This window comes from Yarrowia lipolytica, chromosome 1A (assembly GCF_001761485.1).
Source record: "Yarrowia lipolytica chromosome 1A, complete sequence".
NCBI lineage: Eukaryota > Fungi > Ascomycota > Dipodascomycetes > Dipodascales > Yarrowia > Yarrowia lipolytica.
In genome coordinates, this window is record NC_090770.1 from 465,022 (window position 1) to 482,292 (window position 17,271).

Here is a 17,271-nt window from a genome sequence, read left to right on the forward strand (position 1 = left end):
TAACAAAGAACTGGATACAATACTGACAAGGGTTACGACCCGATACAACTATACAACCCTCGACATTCTCGACAGTCTTGTTGGAGAGACTCCAGCCGAAGACCAGCTGTTTCTTGGAGTCTTTCACGCTGGGTCTACGAACTACTTGTAGCTATTGGCACATTACATGGCACTGTCCTAACCCGCTGTAGACAGTTTGGAATTCCGAGCTGGTGATCTGGTGAGTATTTCATGTATCTTCAACGACCCTGTGACACAGCAGGCAGTCAAGGTATCTCTACCGAATGGGACTTGGAAAGAAGTCCAACAACAAGGATAACAAGCGACCCAAGCGCAAGTCTTTCGAGCAACAGAATCACTCTGACCAGCCCGCCAAGCGAGTAACGTCCCTGCTAGAGGCCCCTCCGATGACGAAACCAACCACGAATTTGATGCTGACCTCTAATATTGTGTTGGACAAGAACATCATTACCATAGCCATCCGACAAGACTCCTGGGAGCTGTGCTCCGAGGGTCTGTCTCAAGAACTTCACTAGCGCATGGCTCTCTATACCCGTATAAAAGCGTGACTTTGTCGAAAAGCTCAAGATAAACACCACTAAGGAGGAACTCAACCTCTTCCAGACTGGGGATCTGGTTATCAGGCCTTTGGACTCATCACTTCCAAGAAACAAGACTCTGAATGCGATCCTCGTCACTAGTGAGCGACAACCAGTCACGCGATTGATGAACTCAGACGAAGCAGCAACAGACCCAATCGATCGAGAAGTCTCAAAAATAATCTTACCGAATATACTCTATGAAGAGAATGCGAAGAAAGTGTCTGAACTAGGCAATGTGGAGATTCACGATCACGTCCATTGATCCCTATGAGCTGCAGTTTAATGACGACAAAAAGTCTGACCATACTGACATGATAAATCAATTTTACACTAGATGGTCTTCGGAATCTTATATGATTGAGGGAGTTTTTGCCCAATGCTCGTAATTTGAACATCTTTTTGATCTCAAGTAATGAGCCATGGGCAAACTGTTGAATAAATCAAAGAATTGAAATAAACAGAAATTAACTGAAGGGAAGTGACTCTATTCAACTGAATTCCTCGTCTTTTCCAATAAATAATGAAAGCGACCATGGCTGACGATGTTTTCCTGACTCTAGCGTCGATAATGCAGGTACCAGATGAGATAAGAACCTTACTTTACACCAAATTTCGGGCGCGGACAGTTCCACTCGCCCTATGCAAGACCCCCGAGGACTTTGCAGCGAGCATGAAGTTACCCAAGCCCGGTAAGAACGTACACGTGTTTTCGACAGCCAGAGCGGAGCTCGGGCCCGAATGTTTGAAACACAGGGCGAGCCATGTGGATAAGAAAACCGGGGATATATCTGGGGTCCAGGAAAGAGTGGAGCCAATATGAGACAGAGGTTGGACAGTGTTAGCGATGCTACAAGCTGATACGAAAAGCTAGCTGGATAACTAACAGCGAACAATTAGCCACTGCGTGTCGATGTTATAGCAGCACTACTACTTCTGGACTGCTACTTTTACTCTGCTACTCCTGGAGCCGCCTTGTCCCTGCTCACACCTGACTAGTGTGATAAAGAGACTTGTTAAATGGGATTCGAAAAGTCGATTCCGAATGATATTTTGTCCAATTGACGCCTTCGGGACCAGTTTGTACAGGCACAGTGGATAGAGCACGTACTCACGCTCGTACTGTATTGTTCGTACTGTATTTATAGTGGAGTTTCCCCACCTATATTCTTACTGTTATTTTTAGTCCTGGAAATCATCTAGTCAAGTTTAGAAACATTTCGATCCAGGTTCCGCAAACGGATACTTGGATTTTACGACATTTAGTTAAAGTATTAGTTAGCCTAGAGAGTCATCGTAATGAGGCCATAGATTGGTGCCTATAGATAATTAAACGTCATCCAACCATCTGACGGGGTTCGACTCTGTTTTTCAACTCGCAGAATCAGTTATCTCCTTACTCATTACAGCTACCATGCTGACTGATACGACAAGCAACATCATGATACTCATAGAGTATAACATGGTAGGGGCAGGCCCATTTATCAATGGTACTGTAACTCTGGTATATTCTTTCAGTCAATATCTATACACTTACACATGATTGAAATACAACTGAGCCTCTTTTGTTCCTCCTACTTCGGGTGTTTCAAATCTTTACTGTTCAACTTATTACTCGATTATTTTCCCACTTCTAGAGAAATGTGAGTGTGCTCAGACAGTGAGTAATTATCAAACCGTAGAGGAAATTTGAAGAATTATGAAGAATTTTATCTTTCCATCCGAGTCACGTGACTCGTTTTTGTTGTACTTGTAGATGCCTATGATAATCATGTCTCTTTGTTGTCATTTCGGTTTCTTCCTCAACTATCTAACTTATGTTCCAACTAATAATCCAACTAAAATCCCAATATTAACTAACCAGCCAAACTCTCCAACTAACTCCAATTGCGCCACCCCGATTAACTTCCACTAGCTGAATCTAACGCCCGTGTACACTTTGGCTAGTCCTGTTGATGCTGTTTATAGTCTTTTTCCGCTGGTAGAACTTCTTTCTCCTTACCAGCAATTATCGTGACCTCTTCTCCAGCATGCCCTACTACGCAGTCTACAGTGGTCGAAGAAGGGGAATTTTTTTCAACTGGCAGGACGCCGAGAATCAGGTGACGGGCTACTCGTACCCCGGACGTGACCGATGTGCACGGCTGGAGGGTGCCGTTCAGCTAATGAAGCAGAATGGTGCCGGCAATATGGCCCGTCTGGTTGACTACGATGAGATCGGCTATGAGCGAGATCTGGTGTATATCACGGCGTGCCAGGGGGCAGAACCTGGTCTTCTGGGCTCTGCGGTATTTTTGGGCTCCGGAAACCGCTGCAACCACGCCACCTTGTCTCCTTCAAAGACTCTCAGTAGGGCCAGACTAGAGGCCATCTTGCACTTCTACAAAGAAGTCATTTCCAAGAGCTCCAAGTCCGATCCTGCCACCGCTGCATCGTACAAATATGACCATTGGCCGTCGTGGGAAATCCGCACCGACTCTCGAAGCATAATCGAACAGGTGTCTGAAAGTGTGCGACGATGGACCTTTGATGCATGGAGAGAGGGCGAGATGGAAAATGGCGACTTGTTGCACGAAATTGCAGAGGAACATGGCAAGTTGCGAAATCCGGACTTTGTGATTTTCAGACATGTGGAAAATTCCACCGACGGAGGTTCTCATGAGTGTGCACAGCTGGCTTATGGAGCCACCAGAGAGTGTCCGTTGTGCCATAGACCTTTTGCTGTCGCTGATATGAAGATTCTTCGTGGAGAAAGGTCATAATGGAGAATAAAATAAAATCATGACAAAATCATGACAAAATCATCACCAAACTCCATCACCAAACTCCATGGGCAAAATTAATGGTCTTTGACAGACACAACCGCAACAGAAACTTGCAGCGTATGAGCTGAGACAGTCGTCTATATTCGAGTATGTACTGTTATGTACAATACAAGAACTGGCATTTAAATCACATCTCAAAGTTGTTGATCCACTATTCGCCGCCATTGTTCATGCTCAACTGAGTCTTTCACCCGGCTCTCCCTGTACTATCCGTATTAATGAAAATATAAGAAGTAACGAAGGATACTATGCATAATCAGGCCTTATCTATGCACCTGAACAGACGTAGATGGAACAGCGTAGACGGCGGAATTTTTGTAAGATAAACATCGAGTATTGTAAAGAACTATCACGTGGCAGAATTTCTTCTTTGGAGCTATTTCTGTGTACTTTTACCTTGTTTTTCTTTCGCCCAAGACTTTAACGAAGGATAGCAACAGGAGCAGGTTTCCACTTGTTATAGAGGAGTCATGGCCAAACTTATATATTACAACGTATTCAATTTCCTTTGGTTAGTTCATTTCCGTTTACTTATTTCTTATCGGGGCAATTTTGGGCGAGTTGAAGGTCGTCATATGGTGGTATCAGTATCTTAGTGATACAACCAGAGACGACCCAAACATAGTTAGGAGAACATCAATTGACCAGGCTCTATCCCATAGACTAGTGTACCAGCTATTACTTGTTGAATTGATCACCTCGGGAGTCTTCCGGTGCACCATTCCAAGTTCTGGACTGTGTGTTGGGTCTATATGACTGTTGTAAGTAAATAACTACTTGTAAATTCCAACAATACTGGTTATCAACAGAAAACAGACTGTCAGATGCAATACTGATGAAGTTGCCACGATTTCTTGCCGTTCCCGACTCTTCAGACTCACCGATGATGCCGAGTCTCCCGCCGATGACAACGGTCGTCTTCATGACTCTCGGCAGGAATCCATGCACACCACCATGATGATCCACTCGCGGCTGTTACAGGTCTCCCAGAAGTCCAGCATACTACTTATAGCATCTAAGTCGCTTCAAGTAGACATGATGATCCGTCGCAGTACTCGCACATGGAAAGAGTCAATAAGAGAGACCAATGGCTCGCGAAGAAGGGGTAAATGTTGATCACGTGATCTTTACGCATGTTACTTGTACTTGTACCATTCCATCATTCTATAAGCACTGTTTTCAGATCTCAAAGTTGACATGCTCTCTACAGGTCTAAGTGCAGGTTTGATGAACATGTCCAAAAAGTCTTAGAAAACACTTTCAACAACATAAGCACACCAATGGTTGCGATTGAAGTCTGAATCCGGTCCGAGTTCCGCGTAATTACATCATATCAACTCCACTGTAACACATTACTTGGGTCTACCGCCGAATTCTGACATGTTGGTCTCCGAAGCTTTTCACAGTTTGCAGCAAGGGCTCAGAACAGCATAGAGAGTCATTCTAGGAATCTAAAGAGATGATTCAGACGGAATATATTTCGCCCTATTTTTCGATGAATATCATGGAAAAACGAAATGGGCCGTTTTCGGGCACAAAACGTCGCCTGGTTGGCTCAGTTGGTTAGAGCGTTAGTCTCATAATCTGAAGATCACCAGTTCGACCCTGGTACCGGGCACTTGTTTCTTTTTGCATCAATAGTCAGAAGGGCACACGAGTTTTTTTCTTTCAGGTATCAAAAAGGAGTCAAGCAAGCTTTTAGTGCTTTATCGATACATCTTTGTCGTATCTCAACTTACAAGTACAACCTTTTTAGCCCTCAAGTGATAGGTTTTCTTTGGCTTATCAATCAAATCCACGATATAGTAGTAAACGAGGGTGTTAGATATATTTTAATGTCGGAAGTGGCAGTGCATGAAAGAGAGAGAGAGAGAGAGAGAGAGAGAGAGAGAGAGAGCTATTACTAAAGTGTTGGTATCAATAATGGTACCAGAACACTCATACGGGGAGCTTCCTATCTCTAACAACAAAAGTCCATATTCAGGCAGCAATACTGGGACAACCAACGACAAATCTGTTCCTTAACGCATTAAACAGAGACCACTTTGTTTCCACCGTTACCGACCTCACACCGAACAATGTGATCGAACACCTCGAGGGGCTCTGGAACATGCTATTGCCAACAATACCTGATCCGAAACTCATGTCAATGGATCAAGTATACTTAACTAGCGGCTAGCTACCTAATTATATTACTTTGGTGAGGAGAAACCTCCTGCATCTCGAAAAAATCAAAAAAGGTGTTTTTTTTGTTCTAATGATTCATTACAGCTATATAACTAGTTAGCCGGGTTATTGGTGTTCAATAAATCATACACTTATGAGTCGTTTCGGTGTGCGCTGCGAGGCGCGTGTCAGTTGGTTTGTCGACGCTTCGTCTAGTTCTTGTCCTTGTCGTGATTCTTGTCGTGGTCTCGTGGTAGTGAATCATTGCTAACAGATCAAGTAATCGTATCAATCGTTCCACGTCTTATCCAGACTCGATTTCCGCCCTAACCTAAGGAAACTGCTGAGTAATTTCGAGGTTGGTTCCTAACAAAAGCCAAGAAACGCGCCGATGGTTTAGTGGTAAAATCCATCGTTGCCATCGATGGGCCCCCGGTTCGATTCCGGGTCGGCGCAGGTTGGTTACGGCCATATCCTGGTGAAAATACGGCTTCCCGTCCGATCAGCCATAGTCAAGCACCAGAGAGCCCAGTTAGTATTGTAGTGGGAGACCATACGAGAATCCTGGGTGCTGTAATCTTTTTGCCGCTTCGACCAGTCCCTGGGCGTGGCGAGTGGGCTGTGCTTTTGTCTCATAGGCTGTGTTCTTCTGCCGTTATCACTTTTCATGGCGTTTAAAAGCTCTCTTTTAACGTAGATGTTCTTCGGCGCGAACAATCAGCGAGTATGTACTTGAACGCCGTTTTATCTTGATATGCCAGGCTATGGCGATTCAATGGAGTTGTGTTGGTGTAACTAGTTCCACTGTCGTGTACAACAATCTCGTGACTGACTGTGTCCTGATCTTCTAACATTGCCACCACTTGCAGTAGTCGTATCGGTACTCGTACGAACTCATAGGTGCATGTATGATGCCAAGTGCCGTTTGACTTCTTCTCACCACCATGACTGAAGAGAAGAGGAAGGAGAACGTGGATGCTCAGGACGCATCTGACGTCGAGGACAACAGCGACACCGCCTCGAGCGACACCTACGACTCCCACGATCCAGAGTCGGAATACTACGATCCTGAGAACGGGTTTCGGAAACAGCCGATTGAAGAGGTGCGCCAAAAGGTTGAGGAGATGGAGCAGTGTTATCTAGACGCGCAGGCCGAAATGAAGGAACTCGCAGAAATGATGGAGAAGTACAAGTCCCTTAAGTCCAAGTGCAACAAGCTGTCTGCCTACCGGGTCTACCAGGGGCCGTGGAGTGTGTACATGGAACGAATGGAGCAGGAGTTTCCCAACGAGAAGTTTGAGATACACGAGGAGAACACTCTGTTCAATATCAGTCAGCAGTTCGATGAGCTGACCAACGAGCTTCTGAGAGAGTCTGCGTTGCAGGTGACCAAAGATGTGTAGCTGTAGTAATGGTCAGGAAGGAGATGTGCACTTGACCCAAAGTTGATAGGATCCTCTCTTCGGAATCAGTTCTTTCCTGGCTTTCAGACAGAGCTGGAAGGAAGAAGTCGCAGCAATGGGGGTACAGTGCCTGGTCTCGTGCTTGGGCCCATCAAATTGATTGTATAGAGATAATTCCATTTATCCGGTGTATCGATGAGTATTTTCAGGGGAAACCGAACAACTAGACTGTCTTAGAGATAGAAAAGGACTACAAATAGGAGAGGGGATGGAGATAAGAGAATGGTTGGAAGTAAGGGGGCATAGGAGGAAAACAGGACGTAAAGGGAACGTGAACAACCGCAATTCACAGTCTATTGTCACTGGGTTGTTGTATCTGTTTATCCTATGGGTTGTAGCTTAACAACAGGTAGGCCGTATAGACATGATGATGTAATGGACACCCAACTTATGGTCTACTTTACTGTATGTTGGAGTGAATCCAATCAGATTACAAGTACTGTACCAGTACAATATCTCCAATTGAACGCTCTAAGCCAGTCCGTTTCAACATTTCAGAGCCAGTATCCAGCATCTACATGATGTCGCATTGTAGCACTCACCAACAAAGTACACTTAAAACCTATGCCTCTCAATTGCAATTTTTCAAGCGAGAAGCATCTACTTTTACGACACTCGTACTTGGACATAGTAATGGATCTGTCTCAACCATGCTTGAACGGCGGTTGATCCAGACATTTAGAAGACTGACTGAGTATCCAACGGGCCTACTTCACCTAACGCGACTACTCCATCAGTTTGTCCTTGTCCCAACTCCCTGAAGGGCCCGTTCCTCGATGAAACACACTTGCAGTCTGCGTGTCACATCTGGAAACTATCTGAAACGCTTCAGGAGAAGAGATTGTATTCCGTACCAGCCATATACTAATAAACACAGACATTGGCGATATTACCCTCTGGAATGTGCTGTACAGGAGGTGTTAGTTTGGTTACGTCCGGTATCGTACGAATCGTCATACGAGTATGTACTGTATATACTGTACTTGAACAAGTGTGATGCACTTTACTCATACAACATCGTAGGGACAGTTGTATGGAATCATACGAACCATCTACAATCACCATTACACCGCATGGTCTTCCCATTGCTGCTCGAAAAACAGTTTGAACTCGCCCCCAGCTCTTCTGTCAAGACAGCACAGTCTGTTTCTGCTTGTCTTGAGTCCATTGTCCATTGTCCATCGTCCATTGTCCCTTTATTATCTCCTTCAGACTCACGAAACATGTTATTATATAAAAAACACAACTGGCATAACATTGACTCCGTCGCCCACGCCCATAAAAAACGCTGGAGACAATCACTCTATCGTACAGTTAACAGACGGCGGTACGAGTTGGTACATCCAAGAGTTGTAGCCCATTCCCGCTCCTAAATACCCCAACTCCGAGCCCTTCCCCTTCTCTCCAGACTTATATGAGCCCCTTTTAGATCCCGGTTCAGATGCCGCTACTTGTAGTACGAGCGCACTTGTACGAAATTAGACCAAAAAAAGCTCTTTTCAAAAAACACTTACAATATATTATCTGCTCCAAACAAAGTTGGGTTATTTTTAAATTTTGCCCCTGGAATTTGTGCGCGTGCTGTTGGCGTTTTCCGAAACGAGAAACCCTAGCCGCATCGCTGATTGGTGGTGGAGACGTCCAAAACACGGCCAAAGGCAGCGAAATCGACCTAAACAAACAACAAATCAGCCGCAAATGCCCCCATATTACCACGACAACACCATTTCGCCACCCTACCCTAACCGCCAAACGACAGTCGGACCACACTCACTAGCAGCCTAAAGTTCACTCGCACGGCTGAGAGGTACGCTATACAGTGCCCAGTTGAAGAACATTTGCCCGAGGGTTGCTTAGGCTGAGAAATCGAGACGGTGGTCACGTGACCGAGGGCTGGCTCCCTCCGACCACGACTCGGAAAACGAGACAGACACAGAGAGGGGACAACACGTGACGTCTATGAGTCCACGGGCCCCTTCTTCCCTTCTCCCGTCTCCGCCAGTGTATTATTGTCGACACCCGTTCGGGATACATCAAAATAGGAGTAGTGCCAAACGTTAAAAAGTGAAAATAAACTCAGTCGTACACGAGCACTGTAATACACGAAACTATCACCACTCCAACCTCCGTCTACATCTCAGAAAAAACCGCACGACTCGGCTCAAAACCCCCCACAAACACACACACAACTAATGAGGTGGTCCAGTCTACTACTACTGGGCTCGCCGGCTTGGGCAGCGTACGCGGTGCATCCGGTGGAGCTGCCGAAACTCAACACGGACAATTTCGGCGAGATGGGCATTCTGGGCGACTATGACGGCATTTCGCGGGTCGAATATGGCGGTCAGCAGAACTTTTCGTCGTTCTCAGGCTCGCAGGTGGCACAAATAGGCCACGACTCACCGCACGTGATAGCGCAGGTCAATTCGTCTGTGCTGATTAGTCTGGCCCAGGTGCAACTGACGCGAAACCAGACCATCAAGCAGTGCCAGCTTGACAACAATCTATATATGACGGACGGAAGGGGCTTGTGGACGGTGGACATTGCCGAGGGAACCGTCAACTCGATCATCACGGGCCTGAATGGTACCATCCACGCACTCTTCTGCGATAGCAAGGAGGGCTCGGTGCTTGTGGGAGGAGAAATGGAAGGAGGAGTGGCGCAGTGGGACACGCAGAAGCAGGATTTTGCGGTTCCCAGCTTTGGAGGATTCAAAAATGGGTCTGTCACCGGCATCACCAGACTGGGCGACAATCTGGTATTCACAGGCTCGTTTGAGGGCATTGTCAACGACAAGGGCACCAACCACACGGTCCAGCACAACGTGACCGACATCACCGATCTTGATTTGACCGGTCTGGCTTCCAACCAGACCACTTTGGAACTGCTTTCAAATGGCCAGAATGGTTCTAACTCGTCAGAAACTCTCCAGGAGATTGCTCGAAAGGTGAACCAGACAATCAACGCACCCCAGCAGATCTCCTTCCAATCTGCACAGATCCAAGCCGAGGGAACAGCGGGCGATGTGAACCCGAAGGATATTTCTTGTCCAGGATCCACTTCGTGGGCTCTTACTCCCGACAGACAGGGCACCTGGCGAGCCAACTTTCCCTACTCGTTCACACCGTCGACAGTTGTCATTGATAATCTTCCAGAGTCGTCTGGAGGCGGCACTGAGATGCTGCGGTTCCTGGCGTTTCCTCTGAACGGTATCATGAACCTCAGTTATGTGGACCAGGACGGACAGAAGAAGTACTGCGACGCTTTTTGTCCTATGCCGCAAGGAGGCTCGCGTGAGTTCACCTTTGTCAACGATATTGGCATGAACTCTTTCCAACTCGATTTACTATCCTTCTATGGTAATCATGCTGGTCTTTCTGGGGTGCAAATGTTCCATGCTGAGCGATTCACTTTCGCTGACAACCAGCTTAACGAAGGTAACGGGTGCTCTAAAAACATGACGCAGGCCACAAATGCCACCGCACAGGGTGATTTCAGTACCCAGGGCACTTATTTGACATCTTCCATCGACTCTCAACAGCAACTGGACGACACACAAGTGTCCTTTTCACCGAACGCTTCCTATTCCGGAAACTATACAGTGCGTCTTTTCACCCCTGGATGTATCCAGGACAACTCTTGTGATGCTCGAGGTGGTGTTGATGTCACTGTGCAGACTTCTCCCTCTGACAGTCACTCCATGACTCTCTTCCAGACCAACAACGAGGACAAGTACGACACCATTTTTTCTGGCCCCATCAACGTGACGTCTGGTTTCCATCCCTCAGTCATTCTCAAGCCTTCCGCAGAGGGTCCCATTCCTCGAAACTTTGTGGCTGACCGTCTTCAGTTCACCATGACGTCGGTGTCTAACCTGACACAGATTTTTGGTGACTCGTACCTCAACTACACCTTGTTGGGCGGCAAGAATGGATCTCGACTTGTGAACAGCTCCGAGATTGTTGACATCCGCAACATCTTCGAGTACTCGCCTGGCAACTTTTCCACCGCCAACCAGACTGTTGGAAATACTACTCTCAACCGACTGGGACCTCTGATTAACGGTCGACTGACTTTCATTGAGACTTCTGAATCTGATGACGGCGTTGTTATTGCTGGTGACTTCATTTCTCCTATTGGAAAGAACCTGCTTCAGGTGGGCAATGAGTCTTCTCTGTTCCCCAACTCCACCTCCGCCAACAAGACCGATATTGATGGTCCCATCACCATTCTGACATCTATTGAAGGCACCATTGTTGTCGGGACTTCGTCCGGTCTGTTTCATCTTGATGGAAATGCTCTTCGTCGGATTGACGGAGTTCCCGGCTCTGTGGATGCGTTGGTGGAGTACACTTTCAACGACACCAGGCACGTTTGGGCAGCCACCGGCAACAACTCCAATACCTCTGTGTTTTTCAACTCGACAACGTGGGAGAAAACTGAGCTTCCTGTGTCGGCCTATCTTCGAGCTGGAGGCAGCAGCGATGCTGTGACTGTTTATCTCGGTATGCTTTCCATGTCGCAGGTTGAAGCCAAAGGTGCCGTTTATCTTGATTCTGACTTGAATCTAGTTCCCGTCGCGAAATTAGGCAACAGCTCTACTTTGACCAAGAGACAACAGTCCAATGAGTCCGATTCTAACCAGACTGCCTCCTACTACACCGGTCACTATGTAAACGAATCGACTCTTGTGCTTGGAGGCAGTGATCTGACGATTCTGCAGGATGGTATCAACGTGGGACCTACCAACTCGCTTGGCTACCCTGCCAATATCACGTCCTTGGCCTCTTCCAACTCGTCTAACATGCTGTTTATTGGTGGTGCCTTCTCTTCCGACATTGGATCGACTCAGGTGATTAACCTCGCCTTCTATGATCTCGACAACAACGGCTACGCCTCTCTGCAGCCACCGGGACTCACTGGTGGCAACGTGACTCGCCTTGAGTACCGAGCGTCTTCTCAGACGCTTGTTGCAGCTGGATCGTTCGGCATGGCTGGTTCTCTTATGTGTTCAGCCTTCTGCTTGTACGATCTTGACGCTGCTCGATGGAATTCTCCCTCGTCGTCCATCTCCGGAGTCGTCAACTATCTCGAGTTTTTGTCCAACGATGTTCTTCTTCTTGGCGGAAACATGACGTTCGACGACCAGACGGCCTCCGTGGCACAGTTTGATTTTTCCACCGGCGAGTTCTCGTCCATCATAGACGGCAACCAGACAGACTTTGAGGCCGTGCAGATTGTCATGACAAACGATGATCTTACCAATGTGTATGTGGTTGGCAAGAGCCCGTCTGGCCAGAAACTCGTGCACTGGAACGGTACTGTGTGGGACGAGGTGTCTATTCCTGGTTTGGAAGACACTTCGTACATCTCATCCCTACAGCTGTTGCAGACTGGGGGTAAGAAGAAGCGAGACAATGTGGTGACACTGGATACTGATCAGCTGCTTATGATCTCAGGAGACATTCAGACCAACCAGGGCAACTTTTCGTCGGTCCTGTTTGACGGACAGTCGGTACTGCCCTTCTTGGTGACACAAAGTAAGTCGGGACAGGGATCCATTAACGGCTTTTTCTCACAGAGCTCCAGGTCATACTCTCCCATTCACAAGAAAAAGAAGATGCGACGGGGTTTTGTGGTGCTGGTGGCGCTGGCCGTGGCTGTCGGTGTTATGTTCCTCATCGTGGGCATCGGCATCATTGCTACTTGTCTGCGTCGACGCAACAGTGGATACATGTTGGCTCCTGGCCGAGTCAACGAGGCAGAAATGACCCAGTCGGTTCCTCCGCAGAATCTATTCGAGGATCTCCATGGGTACAACAACAACCAAAAGTTTTGAAAAGTTTTGATAGACGTTGAATTTATTTATACACATTGCACACAGGCTTAAATCGCAAAGTGTTGCGTATTGTAGCTGCTATTCTGTAGATCATCGGACGTCCGTGGATGCTCTGTTAATCACTTATGTAATACTGTACCCTGTAGTAATAGTTGCAATTGTCACTGAGGACTTATGATACTAATACTGATGTGACCGCTGCTGAATTCGGACAGTCTCATTCACCAGCAAATGAATGGAATCATTCCAAGCATTGAAGGAGTCTCTGTCATGTGTGTGGTCCTTCAGCTATGTTGAACTAGCTGATACTCTTCGTCATGCCCATCTTCATAGTCTTCCACCACCTTTCCTTCTCCGGTTTCTTCGACAGATCATACTCTGCCCTTCCAGGATCAACCTTGGTATGTACTGTCAACATCTTCTTTAGCCCCTCCATCATCTTGGACGAAAAGTACCATGCTCCAAACTCGCCGTTCGAATAGCCAGCAAATATGTGACTGGCATCATCGGCCGTCTCGATATCAGTAACGGTACCATTAGCCAAATCAATGATTTCAGCTCCTGCTTCGGTTCCGTAGCACGTGTACCGCTGTGCGTCACGTGATTTACTTCCCTGATCGCCCCAAAACCGACCATCTATGCCATGGATCATTCGGTCTTTGCGGTAGTACATGTTGGTTCCGTCCAGGAACACAGGTATATAGGCCAGGCCCTTTCCTGTGCACTTTGTAAACCAAACAATTGAAAGTGGCCACAGCGTCGATATTTGCTGACGTTGAAAATAGATCAACCATGCGTTTGTGATACAAGTCAGCCAAACGAAACGTTCGCGATGTCTGAGGAGCATCTTGGTAGTAAGTCGAGATGTAACTTGATCTGTTGGAGAACTCTGGAGATTCGTAGTACTTTTGGCTGTACCCAAATCCCTGGCCGTCTCGAAAATCAGTTGAGACACGTGGCAACAAAAAACATTCTGTTCCTGAACGAGCCACTATCACAGCGTCATTCATATAAATGTTGGTCAATTCGGCCATTTTTGCTGGTAGAACCACAGAAATGTCCTTGTAAGTCACTTGTACCTTGTGGCCGTCCACTGAGTCGATCCTGCCCATCTCATCTCTCCCTGGAATGATTTCACGAGCCCTCAGAGACCGTCCATCGATAGCGTACTTGTCTTTCAAAATGAGCTCTTCATTGACCTTGGAGTGATCGCAACCAACTAGGAGACCTCTGAAATCGCTCGGAAGACGTCCATATACCTGTATAGCAGGCAGGATCCGAGCTTCCGACTTTTTCCCTGGAGGGGTGTCCACCTGCTCAACTGACTCGATAGCCCTCCATTTAGAGCTGCGCAAACGCGCCACAAATACCAGGGCACAATCTGTCCACGTCTCTAGTTCCGATCCGGCTTCTCCTGGCTGAATCACAGCATTTCGTCCCAGCACCTTGTGTTTGACAATCTCATCGGCCTGTTTGAAGGCCTCGTTCCAGAAAGAGCTAACTTGCCGGAGATCAACACAGGCCTCAATCTCACAAAATGAGAATATGGCGAGCGCAATCTCGAGCGGAATGGCACTCTCAGCCATGTTTTCAGTCGGTTTTATCGCCATATCAAGGTGTCGTTGTGGGGTTACATCTGCATCATGCATTAGTTGCATATTCCGATGCATGTCGAACCTTGTTATGGAAATGATCATCGGGAAACGAAACACATGAAACACATCGCGGCAGTTATTTCCACGCAAGGTTTATGTAGTCACGTGCAAATCACATGTGAGTGTGTCATCACGTGAGAAAAAAAATGTACATTTGCTGATATATTGTGTAATAACGCTGTTCCACCAGATACCCACAAGACTACTTTGTGGATCTAACTATAGATACTGACTTTGGATCTGACTCTTCATTTGTGTGTAAGAGTCATGGATTAGACAGCAGATTCTCTCTGGAGATAATAGGAATCATCTGCATGGGTTTCAGTACTGGTACTTGTAGCTCGTCTATGATTAGATCAATTATTACTAATATACAATGTTTGAGTGACCCATGAAGTAGACCCTGTCTCTTCTACTTCCTCTCCAAAATATCCGAATTCTTGGCCTTTTCGGCATACTTCAAAAGCTCCTCTCTAGGGTCCTGTCGATACGCCTTGTCAGTGGTAGCATCAACATGCTTCTGGTCAGGGGTTCCCCAAACATCCAGCTTATTGTCTGGGTGGTGACTAGCGGCCTGCTTCTTGCGCTTCTGGTTGTCTTTGTGGAAGTCGTCAGCAAAGGGGTTGACAGTTTTGAGCGACGTGGACGATACATCGACGGTCTGAAGAACATCGTCAATGTCTCGCTTTCGATGGCCTCGCTCAAGAACCGCCAGGGCCCCCTTTGAGGACAGCTCAGGGGAGAACAGCATCTGTAACTGCCCATTTTCGAGTCCTAGGCAGATCTGATTGAGGCCCGCGTGCCAAGAAACACATTTGGCAGGTGATCGAAGCTTGCATTTGTAGACCTCAGCCAAGTCACTGCTATCAAGAATCCGTAACGAGTCAGAAACAGCAACTATGTACTTCGAGTCTGGTGAATAGGCAGTGCTGGTAACAACTTCATCAAGGTTGTTCTCCAGTTGAACCTTGAGATCCTTGGAGAGGATCTTCAGAGACTTGTCGGTGGTCGTGACCACCAGGTTGGTACTATTGGATGTCAAACTGGTCACCTCCACCTGTAGAGTAGACATAGATCTGGAGTAGCCATTGGACTTGCTATAGGTTATCAGAGAGTCCTTGGTAGCAGCAACGATGAGGCCATCCAACGCTGCTAGATGGTAAACCACCCCAGAATCGTCACCAGCGACCTTCTTGACCCCCTTGGTCTTGGTCACAATCACATTTGTCTGCTTCAGAGACCCAGGAGTGTACTTCCAAATCCGCACTGTCTGGTCACGTGAGGAGGTCACAAACTCACAGCCGCCCAGTGCGATACCCGTTAGTACCGTCGCAGTATGTCCCTTTGTGTTCTGAGGCGTCACGAGGTACATGTCACCTTCCACAGACTCTGCCAGTTCCTGTCCGTCTCTACTGTAGATCTTGACTTTCTTCGTCTCAGAAACGGCCAGAACAATGTTGCTGGGATCATGTGCCAGGCAAGTGACTTGGGCATCTTGATCCACCTCTCTGAAAGGCTTATCAAGAGTGGGGAAGTCATAGAACTCCGTTTTTCGTCCGGTGGCCAGAATCAATCTGCTGCCAGACTTCTCCTGAACAAGGCACGAGACTGGCTGTTTCGAGATGCTCGCAAACAATTCATGTGATATTGGCAGTTCGTCGAGTTCGTCGTCGTCATCGTCGTCATCATCGTCATCACCGTCGTCGTCATCGTCGTTATCGTCATCGGTTTGTTGGCCTTTTGGCTGATTTCGATGCTTGAAGTCCTCACGAAGAGCAAGGCTCAGCTTGTGGTCGAGATTGGACGTCTCCTGCTGTTTTCCAAACGATGTGAGCTGTGTTAGAGCCGTTCTTGAGTAGTTGCTGTGCCCCTTGCCACTAGTACTCACCTCCATTGTGTGCTCAAGATGTTTCAACAGGCCAAGTACCAACGTTACCATATTTGCATGCTACATGCACAATCCTCTTGCACAGACGAAAGACCCGATGACTAAGCAACTTGGTCTGGGGGCCCACAAACACGTGCTTCGAGCGTTCCAGAATAATACGAATCTTTCTATCAATACCCCTCACAATCATTCAATCGCGTCCCCCCATGGCCAAAAAATATACTCTCGCTTAATTATCTGCATGCATAATCGATTTTTTTACATCTTAACCATCACCAGCAACAATGGGCAAAGACACCAAAGAGGCCAAAGACGGTAAAGACAAGAAGGAAAAGAAGGAAAAGTCGATGAAGGCCCGAGAGGGACGAGACAACCAGGTGTACTCAGCCTCGGGGTCGCGGGTCGTGGCTGGCTGTGTCTGTGTCAATAATGACTCATCTCAGGTGCTCATGATTTCGTCGGCGGCCCACCCCAACAGATGGATTCTTCCCAAGGGAGGCGTGGAGAAGGACGAATTGAGCGTGGAGGGCGATTTCAGTGAGTCTGCCGTGCGAGAAACGTGGGAAGAGGCCGGAGTCACGGGCAAGATCTCAAAATACCTCGGCAAGTACGACGACATGCGAAAACCCATCGAGTACAAGGACAGCCTGATTCCCAAGACGGAGTTCCACTTTTACGAAATGGAGGTCGAGAACCTGGCAGATGTGTGGCCCGAAAACCGAAAGCGAAAGTGGGCAGGGTTTGAAGAGGCCAAGGCTGATCTGACCAAGGCCAAACGTCTGGAGCTCATCGAAGCTTTGAAGGACAGTTCCCTGAAGAGATAGGTGAGACATCT

At 47.3% G+C, this 17,271-nt stretch overlaps 9 protein-coding genes and 3 non-coding genes across 12 annotated transcripts; 9 read left to right on the forward strand and 3 right to left on the reverse strand.

Annotated features, from left to right (window-relative positions):
* Positions 1-284: 284 nt before the first annotated feature.
* YALI1_A04653g (uncharacterized protein) lies at positions 285-701 on the forward strand (the record flags this gene model as incomplete). The annotated part of the gene is made up of 2 exons (XM_066094003.2): positions 285-513; positions 607-701. The coding sequence occupies 2 exons, from the start codon at positions 285-287 to the stop codon at positions 699-701; spliced, it is 324 nt and encodes a 107-aa protein (XP_065950075.2).
* Positions 702-1,122: 421 nt separating this feature from the next.
* On the forward strand, positions 1,123-1,422 carry YALI1_A04661g (uncharacterized protein; the record flags this gene model as incomplete). Its single annotated transcript, XM_068281630.1, has 1 exon — positions 1,123-1,422. One exon carries the CDS (start codon positions 1,123-1,125, stop codon positions 1,420-1,422), a length of 300 nt encoding a protein of 99 aa, XP_068137731.1.
* A 1,207-nt stretch (positions 1,423-2,629) lies between these two features.
* YALI1_A04676g (uncharacterized protein) lies at positions 2,630-3,361 on the forward strand (the record flags this gene model as incomplete). Its single annotated transcript, XM_499755.1, has 1 exon — positions 2,630-3,361. One exon carries the CDS (start codon positions 2,630-2,632, stop codon positions 3,359-3,361), a length of 732 nt encoding a protein of 243 aa, XP_499755.1.
* Positions 3,362-4,968: 1,607 nt separating this feature from the next.
* YALI1_A04699r lies at positions 4,969-5,042 on the forward strand. Its single transcript has one exon. It is a non-coding gene; the product is annotated as a tRNA-Met (tRNA).
* A 933-nt stretch (positions 5,043-5,975) lies between these two features.
* Positions 5,976-6,046, forward strand: YALI1_A04709r. The gene has a single exon. It is a non-coding gene; the product is annotated as a tRNA-Gly (tRNA).
* A 4-nt stretch (positions 6,047-6,050) lies between these two features.
* On the forward strand, positions 6,051-6,169 carry YALI1_A04710r. The gene has a single exon (XR_002432050.3). It is a non-coding gene; the product is annotated as a 5S ribosomal RNA (ribosomal RNA).
* A 365-nt stretch (positions 6,170-6,534) lies between these two features.
* On the forward strand, positions 6,535-6,993 carry YALI1_A04715g (uncharacterized protein; the record flags this gene model as incomplete). Its single annotated transcript, XM_499756.4, has 1 exon — positions 6,535-6,993. The coding sequence occupies one exon, from the start codon at positions 6,535-6,537 to the stop codon at positions 6,991-6,993; it is 459 nt and encodes a 152-aa protein (XP_499756.2).
* A 2,252-nt stretch (positions 6,994-9,245) lies between these two features.
* YALI1_A04742g (uncharacterized protein) lies at positions 9,246-12,893 on the forward strand (the record flags this gene model as incomplete). The annotated part of the gene is made up of 1 exon (XM_499757.2): positions 9,246-12,893. One exon carries the CDS (start codon positions 9,246-9,248, stop codon positions 12,891-12,893), a length of 3,648 nt encoding a protein of 1,215 aa, XP_499757.2.
* Positions 12,894-13,073: 180 nt separating this feature from the next.
* Positions 13,074-13,332, reverse strand: YALI1_A04781g (uncharacterized protein; the record flags this gene model as incomplete). The annotated part of the gene is made up of 2 exons (XM_068281631.1): positions 13,074-13,156; positions 13,203-13,332. 2 exons carry the CDS (start codon positions 13,330-13,332, stop codon positions 13,074-13,076), a joined length of 213 nt encoding a protein of 70 aa, XP_068137732.1.
* A 166-nt stretch (positions 13,333-13,498) lies between these two features.
* Positions 13,499-14,503, reverse strand: YALI1_A04795g (uncharacterized protein; the record flags this gene model as incomplete). The annotated part of the gene is made up of 1 exon (XM_499758.3): positions 13,499-14,503. The coding sequence occupies one exon, from the start codon at positions 14,501-14,503 to the stop codon at positions 13,499-13,501; it is 1,005 nt and encodes a 334-aa protein (XP_499758.3).
* Positions 14,504-14,960: 457 nt separating this feature from the next.
* Positions 14,961-16,487, reverse strand: YALI1_A04815g (uncharacterized protein; the record flags this gene model as incomplete). The annotated part of the gene is made up of 1 exon (XM_068281632.1): positions 14,961-16,487. One exon carries the CDS (start codon positions 16,485-16,487, stop codon positions 14,961-14,963), a length of 1,527 nt encoding a protein of 508 aa, XP_068137733.1.
* A 233-nt stretch (positions 16,488-16,720) lies between these two features.
* YALI1_A04817g (uncharacterized protein) lies at positions 16,721-17,260 on the forward strand (the record flags this gene model as incomplete). The annotated part of the gene is made up of 1 exon (XM_499760.3): positions 16,721-17,260. One exon carries the CDS (start codon positions 16,721-16,723, stop codon positions 17,258-17,260), a length of 540 nt encoding a protein of 179 aa, XP_499760.1.
* Positions 17,261-17,271: the final 11 nt, after the last annotated feature.